This window comes from Odocoileus virginianus, chromosome 10 (assembly GCF_023699985.2).
Source record: "Odocoileus virginianus isolate 20LAN1187 ecotype Illinois chromosome 10, Ovbor_1.2, whole genome shotgun sequence".
Lineage (NCBI taxonomy): Eukaryota > Metazoa > Chordata > Mammalia > Artiodactyla > Cervidae > Odocoileus > Odocoileus virginianus.
Window position 1 is genome coordinate 140,841 of NC_069683.1, and position 16,218 is coordinate 157,058.

At 41.0% G+C, this 16,218-nt stretch overlaps 1 protein-coding gene across 1 annotated transcript; it reads left to right on the top strand.

The window, feature by feature from the left end:
* The first annotated feature begins 7,540 nt into the window (after window positions 1-7,540).
* On the top strand, window positions 7,541-8,524 carry LOC110123544 (olfactory receptor 4D10-like). The gene has a single exon (XM_020871563.2). The coding sequence runs from the start codon at window positions 7,541-7,543 to the stop codon at window positions 8,522-8,524; it is 984 nt and encodes a 327-aa protein (XP_020727222.1).
* The last annotated feature ends 7,694 nt before the right edge of the window (window positions 8,525-16,218 follow it).

A 16,218-nucleotide genomic window follows, 5' to 3' on the forward strand; every position in this document is an offset into this window, starting at 1 on the left:
GATCTTAGTTTTCTAAATGTTGAGTTTGAAGCCAACTTTTTCACTCTCCTCTTTCACCTTCATCAAGAGGCTTTTTAGTTCTTCTTCACTTTCTGCCATAAGGGTGGTGTCATCTGCATATCTGAGGTTATTGATATTTCTCCTGTCAATCTTGATTCCAACTTGTGGTTCCTCCAGCACAGCGTTTCTCATAATGTACTCTGCATATAAGTTAAATAAGTAGGGTGACAATATACAGCCTTGACGTACTCCTTTTCCTATTCATTGATTAGCTCCAGCAATTTTCTGGTGGAGTCTTTAGGTTTTCTATGTAGAGGATCATGTCATCTGCAAACAGTGAGAGTTTTACTTCTTCTTTTCCAATCTTGATTCTTTTTACTTCTTTTCTTCTCTGATTGTTGTGGCTAAAACTTCCTAAACTATGTTGAACAGTAGTGGTGAGAGTGGGCACCCTTGTCTCATTCCTGACTTTAGGGGAAATGCTTTCAATTTTTCACCATTGAGGATAATGTTTGCTGTGGGTTTAACATGGCTTTTATTATGTTGAGTTATGTTCCTTCTATGCCTACCTTCTGGAGGGTTTTTATCATAAATGGATGTTGAATTTTGTCAAAGGCTTTCTCTGCATCTATTGAGATAAGCATATGGTTTTTATCTTTCAATTTGTTAATGTGGTATATCACATTGATTGACTTGCAAATGTTGAAGAATCCTTGCATCCCTGGGATAAAGCCCACTTGGTCATGATGTATGATCTTTTTAATATGTTGCTGGATTCTGTTTGCTAGAATTTTGTTAAGGATTTTTGCATCTATGTTCATCAGTGATATTGGCCTGTAGTTTTCTTTTTTCGTGGCATCTTTGTCTTGTTTCAGTATTAGGGTGATGGTGGCCTCATAGAATGAATTTGGAAGTTTACTTTCCTTTGCAATTTTCTGGAAGAGTTTGAGTAGGATAGGTGTTAGCTCTTCTATAAATTTTTGGTAGAATTCAGCTGTGAAGACATCTGGTCCTGGGCTTTAGTTTGTTGGAAGATTTCTGATTACAGTTTTTATTTCCGTGCTTGTGATGGGCCTGTTAAGGTCTTCTATTTCTTTCTGGTTCAGTTTTGGAAAGTCATACTTTTCTAAGAATTTGTCCATTTCTTCCAAGTTGTCGATTTTATTAGCATATAGCTGCTGATAGTAGTCTTTTATGATCCTTTGTATTTCTCTGTTGTCTGTTGTGATTTCTCCATTTTCATTTCTAATTTTGTTGATTTGATTCTTGTTCCTTTTTTTCTTGATGAGTCTGGCTAATGGTTTGTCTATTTTATTTATCTTCTCAAAGAACCAGCTTTTAACTTTGTTGATTTTTGCTATGGTCTCCTTGGTTTCTTTTTCATTTATTTCTGCCCTAATTTTTATGATTTCTTTCCTTCTACTAAACCTGGGGTTCTTCATTTCTTCCTTTTCTAGTTGCTTTAGGCATAGAGTTAGGTTATTTATTTGATTTTTCTCTTGTTTCTCAAGGTAAGCTTGTATTGCTATGAACCTTCCCCTTAGCACTGCTTTTACTGAATCCCATAGGTTTTGGGTTGTTGTGTTTTCATTTTCATTCGTTTCTATGAATATTTTTATTTCTTTTTTTATTTCTTCTGTGATTTGTTGGTTAATCAGAAGCACGTTGTTTAGCCTCCATATGTTTGTATTTTTAATAGTTTTTTTTCTGTAGTTGACATCTAATCTTACCACATGGTGATCAGAAAAGATGCTTGGAATGATTTCAATATTTTTGAATTTAGCAAGGCTAGATTTATGGCCCAGGATGTGATCTATCCTGGAGAAGGTTCCGTGTGCACTTTAGTCCATTGTATCATTTAAAGTTTGTGTTTCCTTGCTAATTTTCTGTTTAGTTGCTCTATCCATAGGTGTGAGTTGGGTATTGAAGTCTCCCACTGTTATTGTGTTACTGTTACTTTCCCCTTTCATACTTGTTAGCATTTGACTTACTATTGTGGTGCTCCTATGTTGGGTGCATATATATTCATAACTGTTATATCATCTTCTTAGATTGATCCTTTGATCATTATGTAATGTCCTTCTTTGTCTCTTTGCACGGCCTTTATTTCAAAGTCTATTTTATCTGATATGAGTATTGCTACTCTTGCTTTCTTTTGGTCTCCGTTTGCGTGAAATATCTTTTTCCAGCCCTTCACTTTCAGTCTGTATGTGTCCCTTGTTTTGAGGTGGGTTTCTTGTAGACAGCATATATAGGGGTCTTGCTTTTGTATCCATTCAGCCAGTCTTTGTCTTTTGGTTGGGGCATTCAACTCCTTTACATTTAAGGTAATTATTGATAGGTGTGGTCCCGTTGCCATTTACTTTGTTGTTTTGGGTTCACGTTTACACCACCTTTCTGTGTTTCCTGTCTAGAGAAGATCCTTTAGCATTTGTTGAAGAGCTGTTTTGGTGGTGCTGAATTCTCTCAGCTTTTGCTTGTCTGTAAAGCTTTTGAGTTCTCCTTCATATCTGAATGAGATCCTTGCTGGGTACAGTAATCTGGGTCTCAGGTTTTTCTCTTTCATCACTTTAAGTATGCCCTGCCATTCCTTTCTTACCTGAAGAGTTTCTATTGAAAGATCAGTTGTTATCCCTTTGGGAATCCCCTGTGTGTTATTTGTTGTTTTTCCCTTGCTGCTTTTAATATTTGTTCTTAGTGTTTGATCTTCATTAATTTGATTAATATGTGTCTTGGGGTGTTTCGCCTTGGGTTTATCCTGTTTGGGACTCTCTGGATTTCTTGGACTTGGGTGGCTATTTCCTTCCCCATTTTAGGGAAGTTTTCAGCTATTATCTCCTCGAGTATCTTCTCATGGCCTTTCTTTTTGTCTTCTTCTTCTGGGACTCCTATGATTCGAATGTTGGGGCATTTAACATTGTCCCAGAGGTCTCTGAGGTTATCCTCATTTCTTTTGATTCTTTTTTCTTTTTTCCTCTCTGCTTCATTTATTTCCACCATTCTATCTTCCACCTCACTCATCCTATCTCTGCTTCAGTTATTCTCCTGTTGGTTCCCTCCAGAGTGCTTTTGATCTTAGTTAATACATTATGCATTATTGATTGACTCTTTTTTATTTCTCCTAGGTCCTTGTTAAACTTATCTTGCATCTTCTCAATCCTTGTCTCCAGACTATTTATCTGTAACTCCATTTTGTTTTCAAGATTTTGGATCATTTTTACTATCATTATTCTGAATTCTTTTTCAGGTAGACTCCCTATCTTCTCTTTTGTTTGGTTTGGTGGGCATTTATTGCGTTCCTTTACCTACTGAATATTTCTTTGCCTTTTCATCATGTTTAGATTGTTCTGTTTGGGGTGGCCTTTCTGTATGCTGGTAGTTTGTGGTTCTTCTTTATTGTGGAAGTTCCTCCCTGTGGGTGGGGTTGGAAGAGTGGCTTGTCAAGGTTTCCTGGTTAGGGAAGCTTGTGTCAGTGTTCTGGTGGGTGAAGCTGGATTTCTTCTCTCTGGAATGCAATGAAGTGTCCAGGGAAGGGGAGGGAGGAATTGGGATATTGAGATTGACAAATATACACTATTGATACTATGCATAAAATAGAAAATGAATGAGAACAACCTGTGTAGCACAGAGAACTCCACCTAGTGCATGTGGTGACCTGAATGTGAAGGAAGAGTCCAGGAGGCACGGGGACATGTCTGGCAAGTTCATTCTACTCCACAGCAAAAACTAGCACAACGTTTTAAAGCAACTATTCACCAAAAAATTAAAAAAGAAAAAAACATTGTTGAGGAGAACCTGGACCTACTGGAGTGCTGCTGGTGGCAATGTCAAATGAACATACAATAAGCAAGTTTCCCAGTAAGAGTAAATGTGTACTTACCATATAATTGCCCTTACACCTCCAGGTACTTACCCAAGAGAAATTAAAAACTATGTACTCCAAAATGAACAAGAATATTGATAGCCAACATTTACCCATAATAGCCAAAAATTGGATACTACTCAAATGTCATTTAACATAATTAGATAAACAGACTGCAATATATATATTATATATATATACATATATATATATAATATATATATATATATATAAAATCTAATACCACTCAGCAACAAATAGGAACGACTGGTACATTCAATAACATGGATGAATCTCCAAAACAAGGAAAATTCAAATACAAAAGTTCTTCTATGTTACAACTCTATAGGCTTGATTTTTTTAATTGAACTGAAATCAACATGCCAAAAGATTAATATTTATATAATCCTGGTAATGAATACATAGTTTTCTATTGCTCTTTTTCAGTCATATTTATACAGCTGCAAAAGTTATCCCCAAAGACCAATCTTGTCAGTTCTCTGATAAGAATCTTCCGTTTCCAGCATAAACCAAAATTCTCTCAGTTAATCTAACCCTCCAGTTACCCTTTGACATCATTGCCTAATTAGTGGCATTCTCCATGCCTCACTCAACTATTCTTTCTGTACAAGTGTAAATTGCAACACTATAGGGCTATAATCATCCTGTGTGTAATTAGAAACTGGAATTGTAAAAAAAGGATTTGTCCAGTTGTCTTATTCCGGCTCTTTGGCAACCTAATTAAAACTCATTTGTATATGGTCCTCTGAGCCTTGTAAGTCCTAGAAATAGAACCCTTGCAGTCTCTTGGGCACAGAACTTGGCATGTTTTAACAAAGGTCTGATTGAGTGGTGGATTAAGGCATAAGTTTCATCTACTGCCTCTAAATACTTTGGACACTAATTAAAATTTGTATGAGTGTGTGTACATGTGCATGTCCTGGTGATGTTTTAATAACTCCCATTGAAAATTCATCACCAACAACACAATCATGCGATTGACTTTCCCTTCCTAGTCCAATAATATTCCCTTTCCAGTTCTTATATGAGATCAGAGGCTGAAGGGTTTGTCCATTAGACCAACGGAAGAGCCTTGAAGATGTGATTCTTTGAATCTGCACTTTCTCTCCTGAAAGGGGAGAAAAGGCACTAAGATATTCAGTCCTCCAAAGAGCTTTACCATCAGAAACAAATTTTTCAAGAATTAATGCCACCAGTATCTTGTTCTGCACTTACGTAATGTCATACAATTCACACTTGGAGTTTTAGGATCAAAGGAATTAGGTAAAGACATTTGACTTCTAGCTAAAGTTAAGGTCACGCAGAATGAAATTGAGATGTCCTTCTTGATTTTGTATAACTGCTTTGACTTTCATATTTCTCAGTTAAATTGTTTCAGAGCCAAGATGGTCTTCTCAGTGACAGAAACAAAGGTGGGTGTTAATCAGCAGGAAGAGAGATGTTGTGCTCAGAGGAATGCAGAGATATGGCCCATTCAGTGTGATTTTCAGAGCCCTTTTCGCCAAGTGGCTTATCTTCAGACATACTTTATCACACATTCCTGTTATACAAAATTATTGCTATATATTCCTCTTATATGTATACAAACACACATACACACACATACATATATTGTTATTGTTGTTCAGTCACCCAGGCATGTCCGACTCTTTGTGACCCCATGGATTGCAGCACGCCAGGCCACCCTGTCCTTCACCATCTCCTGGAGTTTGCCCAAGTTCAAGGTAAAAAAAAAATGGACAGTATTTCTTTGCATCCTATTTCCATCTCTTTATTCCCTTCAACCAAACATAAATTCATAACATATTCCACATAAAAACCAAGAATAATATTAATACTTACTAAAAGATGATGATAAATAAACTTTTCATTAACTCTTCACATATAGTAAGATCTTAAAAATATTAGTTTTGTTACTACAGAAAATCATGATATCTCCTATCAAATCTCTTATCCCACCCAAATCTATACTTCTCTCCTCACAACACATTTCACTTTATATCATTCTGAATTTATATATGTTCATCAATTTACATGTATCATCAATTTTGTGAACCTGTGGACACTTTGACAACATGGTGCAATATATCTATATGCATTGGGGCTTTTTATATACCTATAATTTTTAAACTGGAATATATGTGCTTTACAATGTTGTGTCAGTCTTATCCGTATGCATTTGAAGACTGCAACAAATGGTCACTAGCTAAGGAAGAACAAATGATAATTATAAAATTTCCTAAAAATGATCAGTAACAGCTTATGTAGACATGCTGATGATACAAGTGTCCCTCCCTGCTACGTGAACATGCCACTCTTTTATCTTTCATCCGCAGAAGAAAAGAGGCAGCGGAGAGTGTGCCTGACACCGTCTGGGCCGCCACCCAGAACCAGGCCGCTGTCTCTGCCGCTGCCCCCAGACTCAAGCAAGGATCGCATCAGTCATGCAAGATGAGGTCTGCTGCACATGACTGTGACCACAGTTAGCAGTACTGTATTGAGCACTTGAGATTTTTGTTAGGAAGGGAGCTCTTACATTTGTGTTCTTACCAAAATTAAAAAATTATGGTATCATTTGTGATTTGGATTTACACAGTTTCAAGCTATTTTCCAATAGCAAATTTTAAATGTTTTAAGGAATTATTAAGTAAGTTATCTCATTAGTATAAAATAATTGCAATGACAAGTTATCTACACAAAATAATGGGCAGCAGATTTAAGAAATCCCTCAGAAAAAGCCAAGAGCAAGGAAACTGACTCATGGACAGCAACATTGTAATGATAAACAGACAACATCTTTTTTTAAGCAAGAAGTCAACAGAATATTTCCTCATATGAAATTGAAATTTGCTAATATAAAGTGAAGGTTGCTCAGTCATGTCCGACTCTTTGTGATCCCTTTGGAATTCTCCAGGTGAGAATACTGGAGTGGGTAGCCTTTCCCTTCTTCAGGGGATCTTCCCAACCCAGGGATCAAACTCAGGTCTCCCACACTGCAGGAGGATTCTTTACTATTTGAGCCACCAGGGAAGACCAAGAATACTGGAGTGGGTAGTCTATCCCTTCTCCAGCAGACCTTCCTGACCCAGGAATGGAACCGGCATCTCGTACATTGCAGGCAGATTCTTTACCAGCTGAGCTACCAGGGAAGCCCAATGAGAAACAGATGACATCTTTTTTAAACAAGAAGTCAGCAGAATATTTTGCTAATATGGATATTAAACTTGTAGATTCTTAAGTCCACAATGTCTTACTTATCTTTGAATATAAAGATATGGTTTGAATACAAGAAAATACTTTAGACAGTTTCTGATATCAATAAATGTGTGTGAAATTAAAAATAATAGTAACATTTTTAAATAAATTAATTAAAATAGGTTGTGTAAAGGTCACTACTTAACACAAATGCTTATTCCTTCCAAAAACAGGTTTACAGGAAGTGAATTGTTAAATGGCTTCACATATGATGATTTGAATGGATCACTAAACTGACTGCAATCTTAAAAATTTGGACAACTCAACAAACTGCAAGCACTACAGCCACATGGGAAAAGTTCTGAATTGCATTCACAGTGTTTAAGAAGAAAACAAGGTAAACAGCTGACTATTTTCATATGAAGTAGCTTCAAACAAAATAGACAGAAAAGGGATGAATCCATGGAGCTGGGAAATGGCACCACGGTGAAAGAATTTATTTTCCTCGGCCTGACCCAGAATCAAGAACTGAGCCTGGTCTTATTTCTCCTCCTCCTTTTGGTGTACGTCACCACTCTGCTGGGAAACCTCCTCATCATGGTCACGGTGACCTGGGACTCCCGCCTTCACACCCCCATGTACTTTTTGCTCCGCAATTTATCTGTTGCCGACATCTGCTTTTCCTCCATCACAGCCCCCAAGGTCCTAGCGGACCTTCTGGCCCAGAGAAAGGCCATCTCCTTCAACGGCTGCTTCACCCAGATGTTTTTCTTCCATCTTATTGGAGGAGTGGATGTATTTTCTTTGTCAGTGATGGCATTGGATCGGTACGTGGCCATCACTAAGCCCCTGCACTACGTGACTGTCATGAGTAGAGGCCGGTGCATTGGGTTGATCGCTGCCTCCTGGGCGGGGGGCTTCGTCCACTCCATCGTGCAGATCTCCCTCCTCCTGCCCCTCCCCTTCTGCGGACCCAACGTCCTGGACACTTTCTACTGCGATGGCCCCCAGGTCCTCACACTCGCCTGCACTGACACAGCTGTCCTTGAGCTCCTGATGATTTCCAACAGCGGCCTGCTCACCACCCTGTGGTTTGTCTTCCTCCTTACATCGTACATGGTCCTATTATTACTAATAAGGTCGCACTCCGGGGAGGGCCGGGGGAAAGCCGTCTCCACCTGCACCGCCCACATCACGGTGGTCACCCTCCACTTTGTGCCCTGCATCTACGTCTACGCCCGGCCCTTCTCCGCCCTCCCCACCGATAAGGCCATCTCTGTGACCTTCACTGTCATCTCCCCTCTGCTGAACCCCCTGATCTACACCCTGAGGAACCAGGAGATGAAGGTGGCCATGCGGAGGCTGAGGGCAAGACTCGGTCTGACAGGGTGTAGACAGGTAGCTCACTCCATTTCACCGCCTTTGAAAGTCTTTGTGCATCAATAATCTCTAATTATTAAAGGATCTCTGATTAATTTTTAAAGTCTACTAAGATACATTATTGTTTTTGTTATTGCTGTTTAGTTGCTAAGTCATGTCCTACACTTTAGGACCCCCATGGACTATAGACCACCAGGCTCCTCTGTCAATGGGATTCTCTAGGCAAGAACACTGCAGTGGGTTGCCATTTCCTTCTCCAGAGAATCTTTCCAACCCAAGGATCGAACATGCATCTCCTTCATTGGCAGGCAGATTCTTTACCTCTGAGCCACCAGGGAAGTCCCACTAAGAAACATATGACTTACAACTGTTCTGATCAGCATGCAATCATAATTTTTAATGGATTTTATATTACAAAAGAAGTAGAGAAATTGAGTAGTTAGCTAGAGAGATGAATGTCACTTTACAGCCTTGGAAGAAATAAAGAAAATGGAATCCAATACACTCAGATAATTTTATCACACTGGATAGCTGTGAGGTTTTTTCAGCTCTATTGAGGTGCAATCAACAAATACAAATGGCATATATTTAAGATGTACAACTTGATGTTTGGATATACATGAATATTGTGAAATGGTCACTGGGGCAAAACGAGCTACAGTGGGGTCTCTCTTGCTATCTCTTACAGCTGCATGGGAATCTACACTTATCTAAACAAATTTTTCAATTAAAAAAAAAAAGCAGACTATATACCCAGACATTGTCTCTGCATTCCTACACTGTTCACAGAAGGGAAATGAGACACATTAGAAAATAACACACTTTGTGCATTTGAGTTCTATCAGGTTTTCACATCTTGAGGAAGTAAATATATCCAAATGAACTTCCTTCTCTGACTTTAGACTATGAATAAATTAAGTAACTATTTGCTGAAGGTCTTCCTTTCCAAAGCCCACACTTTAGTGGTGGAAAACAGGTGCCTTGCAGTTAGCACAGCTTGAATTAGAATATGGATGTAACCAAGGAGTTCTGTCTGAGCCACCCAGGAAGCACAGTCGAGAGGAGCTGCCCCACATCCAAGGTCAGGGGTGGTGGCCAAGAGGAGCTGCCCCACGTCCAAGGTCAGGAGCCTCATGTCCAAGGTCAGGGGCGGTGGCCGAGAGGAGCTGCCCCACGTCCAAGGTCAGGGGCGGCGGCCGAGAGGAGCTGCCCCACGTCCAAGGTCAGGGGTGGCAGCTGAGAGGAGCTGCCCCACATCCAAGGTCAGGGGCGGCAGCCAAGAGGAGCTGCCCCACGTCCAAGGTCAGGAGCCTCATGTCCAAGGTCAGGGGCGGTGGCCGAGAGGAGCTGCCCCACGTCCAAGGTCAGGGGCGGCGGCCGAGAGGAGCTGCCCCACATCCAAGGTCAGGGGTGGCAGCTGAGAGGAGCTGCCCCACGTCCAAGGTCAGGGGCGGCGGCCGAGAGGAGCTACCCCACGTCCAAGGTCAGGGGTGGCAGCTGAGAGGAGCTGCCCCACATCCAAGGTCAGGGGCGGCAGCCAAGAGGAGCTGCCCCACATCCAAGTTAAGGAGCCTCATGTCCAAGGTCAGGGGCGGTGGCCGAGAGGAGCTGCCCCACATCCAAGGTCAGGGGCGGCGGCCGAGAGGAGCTGCCCCACATCCAAGGTCAGGGGCGGCGGCCGAGAGGAGCTGCCCCACGTCCAAGGTAAGGAGCCTCATGTCCAAGGTCAGGGGCGGCAGCCGAGAGGAGCTGCCCCACATCCAAGGTCAGGGGCGGCAGCCGAGAGGAGCTGCCCCACGTCCAAGGTAAGGAGCCTCATGTCCAAGGTCAGGGGCGGCAGCCGAGAGGAGCTGCCCCACGTCCAAGGTCAGGGGCGGCAGCCGAGAGGAGCTGCCCCACATCCAAGGTCAGGGGCGGCAGCCAAGAGGAGCTGCCCCACATGCAAGGTAAGGAGCCATGGCTGCGCTTTGCTGGAGCAGCCATGAAGAGACACCTCACGTCCAAAGTAAGAGAAACCCAAGTAAGACAGTAGCCACTGAGGGAGGGCCTCTGAGGGCAGACAGACTGAAACCACAATCACAGACAACAGGCCAATCTGACCACATGGACCACAGCCTGGTCTAACTCAATGAAACTAAGCCATGCCGTGTGGGGCCACCCAAGACGGTCGGGTCATGGTGGAGAGGTCTGACAGTATGTGGCCCACTGGAGAAGGGAATGGGCAAGCCACTTCAGTATTCTTGCCTTGAGAACCCCATGAACAGTATGAGAAGGCAAAATGATAGGATACTGAAAGAGGAACTCCACAGGTCTGCAGGTGCCCAATATGCTACTGGAGATCAGTGGAGAAATAACTCCAGAAAGAATGAAGGGATGGAGCTACAGCAAAAACAATACCCAGTTGTTGATGGGACTGGTGATAGAAACAAGGTCCGATGCTGTAAAGAGCAATATTGCATAGGAACCTGGAATGTTAGGTCCATGCATCAAGGCAAATTGGAAGTGGTCAAATAGGAGATGGCAATAGTGAACATCGACATTCTAGGAATCAGCAAACTAAAATGGACTGAAATGGGTGAATTTAACTCAGATGACCATTATATATACTACTGTGGACAGGAATCCCTTAGAAGAAATGGAGTAGCCATCATAGTCAACAAAAGAGTCCAAAATGCAGTACTTGGATGCAATTTCAGAAATGACAAAATCATCTCTGTTCGTTTCCAAAGCAAACCATTCAATATCACGGTAATCCAAGTCTATGCCCAAACCAGTAATGCTGAAGAAGCTGAAGTTGAATCGTTCTATGAAGACCTACAAGACCTTCTAGAACTAACACCCAAAAAAGATGTTCTTTTCATTATAGGGGACTGGAATGCAAAAGTAGGAAGTCAAGAAACACTTGGAGTAACAGGCAAATTTGACCTTGGAGTACAGAATGCAGCAGGGCAAAGGCTAACAGAGTTCTGCCAAGAGAATGCACTGGTCATAGCAAACATCCTCTTCCAACAACACGAGGGAAGACTCTACACATGGACATCACTAGATGGTCGAAACCAAAATCAGACTGATTATATTCTTTGCAGCCAAAGATGGACAAGCTCTACACAGTCAGCAAAAACAAGACTGTGAGCTGACTGTGGCTCAGATCATGAACTCCTTATTGCCAAATTTAGACTGAAATTGAAGAAAGTGGAGAAAACCATTAGACCATTCAGGTATGACCCAAATCAAATCCCTTATGACTATACAGTGGAAGTGAGAAATAAATTTAAGGGACTAAATCTGATAGAGTGCCTGATGAACTATGGATGGAGGTTCATGACATTGTACAGGAGACAGGAGTCAAGACCATTCCAAAGGGGGGGGGGGATGCAAAAAAGGCTGTCTGAGGAGGCCTTACAAATAGCTGTGAAAAGAAAAGAATCAAAAAGCAAAGGAAAAAAGGAAAGATATTCCCATTTGAATGCAGAGTTCCACAGAATAGCAAGGAGAGACAAGAAAACCTTCCTCAGCGATCAATGCAAAGAAATAGAGGAAAACAATAGAACGGGGAAGACTAGAGATCTCTTCAAGAAAATTAGAGATACCAAGGGAACATTTCATGCAAAGATGGGCTCAATAAAGGACAGAAATGGTAGGGACCTAACAGAAGCAGAAGATATTAAGAAGAGGTGGCAAGAATACACAGAAGAACTGCACAAAAAAGATCTTTACAACCCGGATAATCACGATGGTGTGATCACTCAACTAGAGCCAGACATCTTCGAATGTGAAGTCAAATGGGTCTTAGGAAGCATCACTAAGAACAAAGCTAGTGGAGGTGATGGAATTCCAGTTGAGCTATTTCAAATCCTGAAAGATGATGCTGGGAACGTGCTGTACTCAATATGCCAGCAAATTTGGAAAACCTAGCAGTGGCCACAGGACTGGAAAAGGTCAGTTTTCTTTCCAATCCCAAAGAAAGGCAATGCCAAAGAATGCTCAAACTACCGCACAGTTGCACTCATCTCACACGCTAGTAAACTAATGCTTAAAATTCTCCAAGCCATGCATCAGTAATATGTGAACCGTGAACTTCCAGATGTTCAAGCTGGTTTTAGAAAAGGCAGAGGAACCAGAGATCAAATTGCCGACATCCGGTGGATCATCAAAAAAGCAAGAGAGTTCCAGAAAAACATCTATTTCTGCTTTGTTGACTATGCCAAAGCCTTGACTGTGTGGATCACAATAAACTGTGGAAAATTCTAAAAGAGATGGGAATACCATACCACCTGACCTGCCTCTTGAGAAACCTGTATGCAGGTCAGGAAGCAACAGTTAGAACTGGACATGGAACAACAGACTGGTTCCAAATAGGAAAAGGAGTATGTCAAGGCTGTATATTGTTACCCTGCTTATTTAACTTCTATGCAGAGTACATCATGAGAAACGCTGGGCTGGAAGAAGAACAAGCTGGAATCAAGATTGACGGGAGAAATATCAATAACCTCAGATATGCAGATGATACCACCCTTATGGCAGAAAGTGAAGAAGAACTAAAGAACCTCTTGATGAAGGTACAAGAGGAGAGTGAAAAAGTTGGCTTCAAACTCAACATTCAGAAAACTAAGATCATGGCATCTGGTCCCATCACTTCATGGGAAATACATGGGGAAACAGTGGAAACAGTGTCAGACTTTATTTTTCTGGTCTCCAAAATCACTGCAGATGGTGATTGCAGCCATGAAATTAAAAGACGCTTACTCCTTGGAAGGAAAGTTATGACCAACCTAGATAGCATATTGAAAAGCAGAGACATTACTTTGTCAATAAAGGTCTGTCTAGTCAAGGCTATGGTTTTTCCAGTGGTCATGTATGGATGTGAGAGTTGGACTATAAAGAAAGCTGAGCACTGAAGAACTGATGCTTTTGAACTGTAGTGTTGGAGAAGACTCTTGACAGTCCCTTGGACTGCAAGGAGATCCAACCAGTCCATCCTAACAGAGATCAGTCCTGGGTGTTCATTGGAAGGACTGATGTTGAAGCTGAAACTCCAATACTTTGGCCACCTGATGTGAAGAGCTGACTCATTGGAAAAGACCCTGATGCTGAGAAAGATTGAAAATTGGAGGAGAAGGGAACGACGGAGGATCAGATGGTTGGATGGCATCACTGACTCAATGGACATGAGTTTGGGTGAACTCCGGGAGTTGGTGATAGACAGGGAGGCCTGGCGTGTTGCGGTCCATGGGGTCGCAAAGAGTCGGACATGGATGAGCGACTGAACTGAACTGAACTGAGTTCTGTCACCTCACGAAAGGCCTCACTGTGACCTTCCTCTGAAGCCCTGGTCCACTGACCACCGTCCACTGGTCTCCTTCTGCGCCCAGTGCTGGGCTCCCAGCCAGCACTCAGGACACTGTTTCCCATTCCTGATTCTCTTTACACTGTGTTTATGGTTTTGTACCCAGCACCTGGCAAAGCAAGCAGACCATAGAAAACACTTATAAAAATCGTTGAATTAAAAAACAAGTTCTTAGAGAAGTATAACTTTCCAAAACTGAACAGGAAGAAATAGAAGATCTTAACAAACCCATCACAAGCAAGGAAATTGAAACTGTAATCAGAAATCTTCCAGCAAACAAAAGCCCAGGACCAGATGGCTTCACAGCGGAATTCTACCAAAAATTTAGAGAAGAGATAACACCTATCCTACTCAAATTCTTCCAGAAAATTGAGGAAGAAGGTAAACTTCCAAACTCATTCTATGAGGCCACCATCACCCTCATTCCAAAACCAGACAAAGATGCCACAAAAAAAAGAAAACTACAGGCCAATATCATTGATGAACATAGATGCAAAAATCCTTAACAAAATTCTAGCAAACAGAATCCAACAACATATTAAAAAAATCATACACCATGACCAAGTGGGCTTTATCCCAGGAATGCAAGGATTCTTTAATATCCGCAAATCAATCAATGTAACACACCACATTAACAAATTGAAAGATAAAAACCATATGATTATCTCAATAGATGCAGAGAAAGCCTTTGACAAAATTCAACATCCATTTATGATTAAAACTCTCTAGAAAGCAGGAATAGAAGGAACATACCTCAACATAATAAAAGCTATATATGACAAACCCACAGCAAGCATCACCCTCAATGGTGAAAAATTGAAAGCATTTCCCCTAAAATCAGGAACAAGACAAGGGTGCCCACTCTCACCACTACTATTCAACACAGTTTTGGAAGTGTTGGCCACAGCAATCAGGGCAGAAAAAGAAGTAAAAGGAATCCAGATAGGAAAGGAAGAAGTGAAACTCCCTCTGTTTGCAGATGACATGATCCTCTACATAGAAAACCCTAAAGACTCTACCAGAAAATTATTAGAGCTAATCAATGAATATAGCAAAGTTTCAGGATATAAAATTAACACACAGAAATCTCTTGCATTCCTATACACTAACAATGAGAAAACAGAAAGAGAAATTAAGGAAACAATACCATTCACCATTGCAACAAAAAGAATAAAATACTTAGGAGTATATCTACCTAAAGAAACAAAAGACTTATTCATAGAAAACTATAAATCACTGATGAAAGAAATCAAAGAGGACACAAACAGATGGAGAAATATACCGTGTTCATGGATTGGAAGAATCAATATTGTCAAAACGGCTATACTACCCAAAGCAATCTATAGATTCAATGCAATCCCTATCAAGCTATCAACGGTATTTTTCACAGAACTAGAACAAATAATTTCACAATTTGTATGGAAATACAAAAAACCTTGAATAGCCAAAGTAATCTTGAGAAATAAGAATGGAACTGGAGGAATCAACATGCCTGACTTCAGACTATACTACAAAGCCACAGTCATCAAGACAGTATGGTACTGGCACAAAGACAGAAATATAGATCAATGGAACAGAATAGAAAGCCCAGAGATAAATCCATGAACCTATGGTCACCTTATCTTCGACAAAGGAGGCAAGGATATACAATGGAAAAAAGACAAACTCTTTAACAAGTGGTGCTGGGAAAACTGGTCAACCACCTGTAAAAGAATGAAACTAGAACACTTTCTAACACCATACACAAAAATAAACTCAAAATGGATTAAAGATCTAAATATAAGACCAGAAACTATAAAACTCCTAGAGGAGAACATAGGCAAAACACTCTCTGACATAAATCACAGCAGGATCCTCTATGACCCACATCCTAGAATATTAGAAACAAAAGCAAAAATAAACAAATGGGACCTAATGAAACTTAAAAGCTTTTGCACAACAAAGGAAACTATAAGCAAGGTGAAAAGACAGCCCTCAGACTGGGAAAAAATAATAGCAAATGAAGCAACAGACAAAGGATTAATCTCAAAAATATACAAGCAACTCCTCTAGCTCAACTCCAGGAAAATAAATGACCCAATCAAAAAATGGGCCAAAGAACTAAACAGACATTTCTCCAGAGAAGACATACAGATGGCTAAAAACCACATGAAAAGATGCTCAACATCACTCATTATCAAAGAAAGGCAAATCAAAACCACAATGAGGTACCATTACACGCCAGTCAGGATGGCTGCTATCCAAAAGTCTACAAGCAATAAATGCTGGAGAGGGTGTGGAGAAAAGGGAACCCTCTTACACTGTTGGTGGGAATGCAAACTAGTGCAGCCACTATGGAGAACAGTGTGGAGATTTCTTGAAAAACTGGAAACAGAACTGCCATATGACCCAGCAATCCCACTTCTGGGCATAC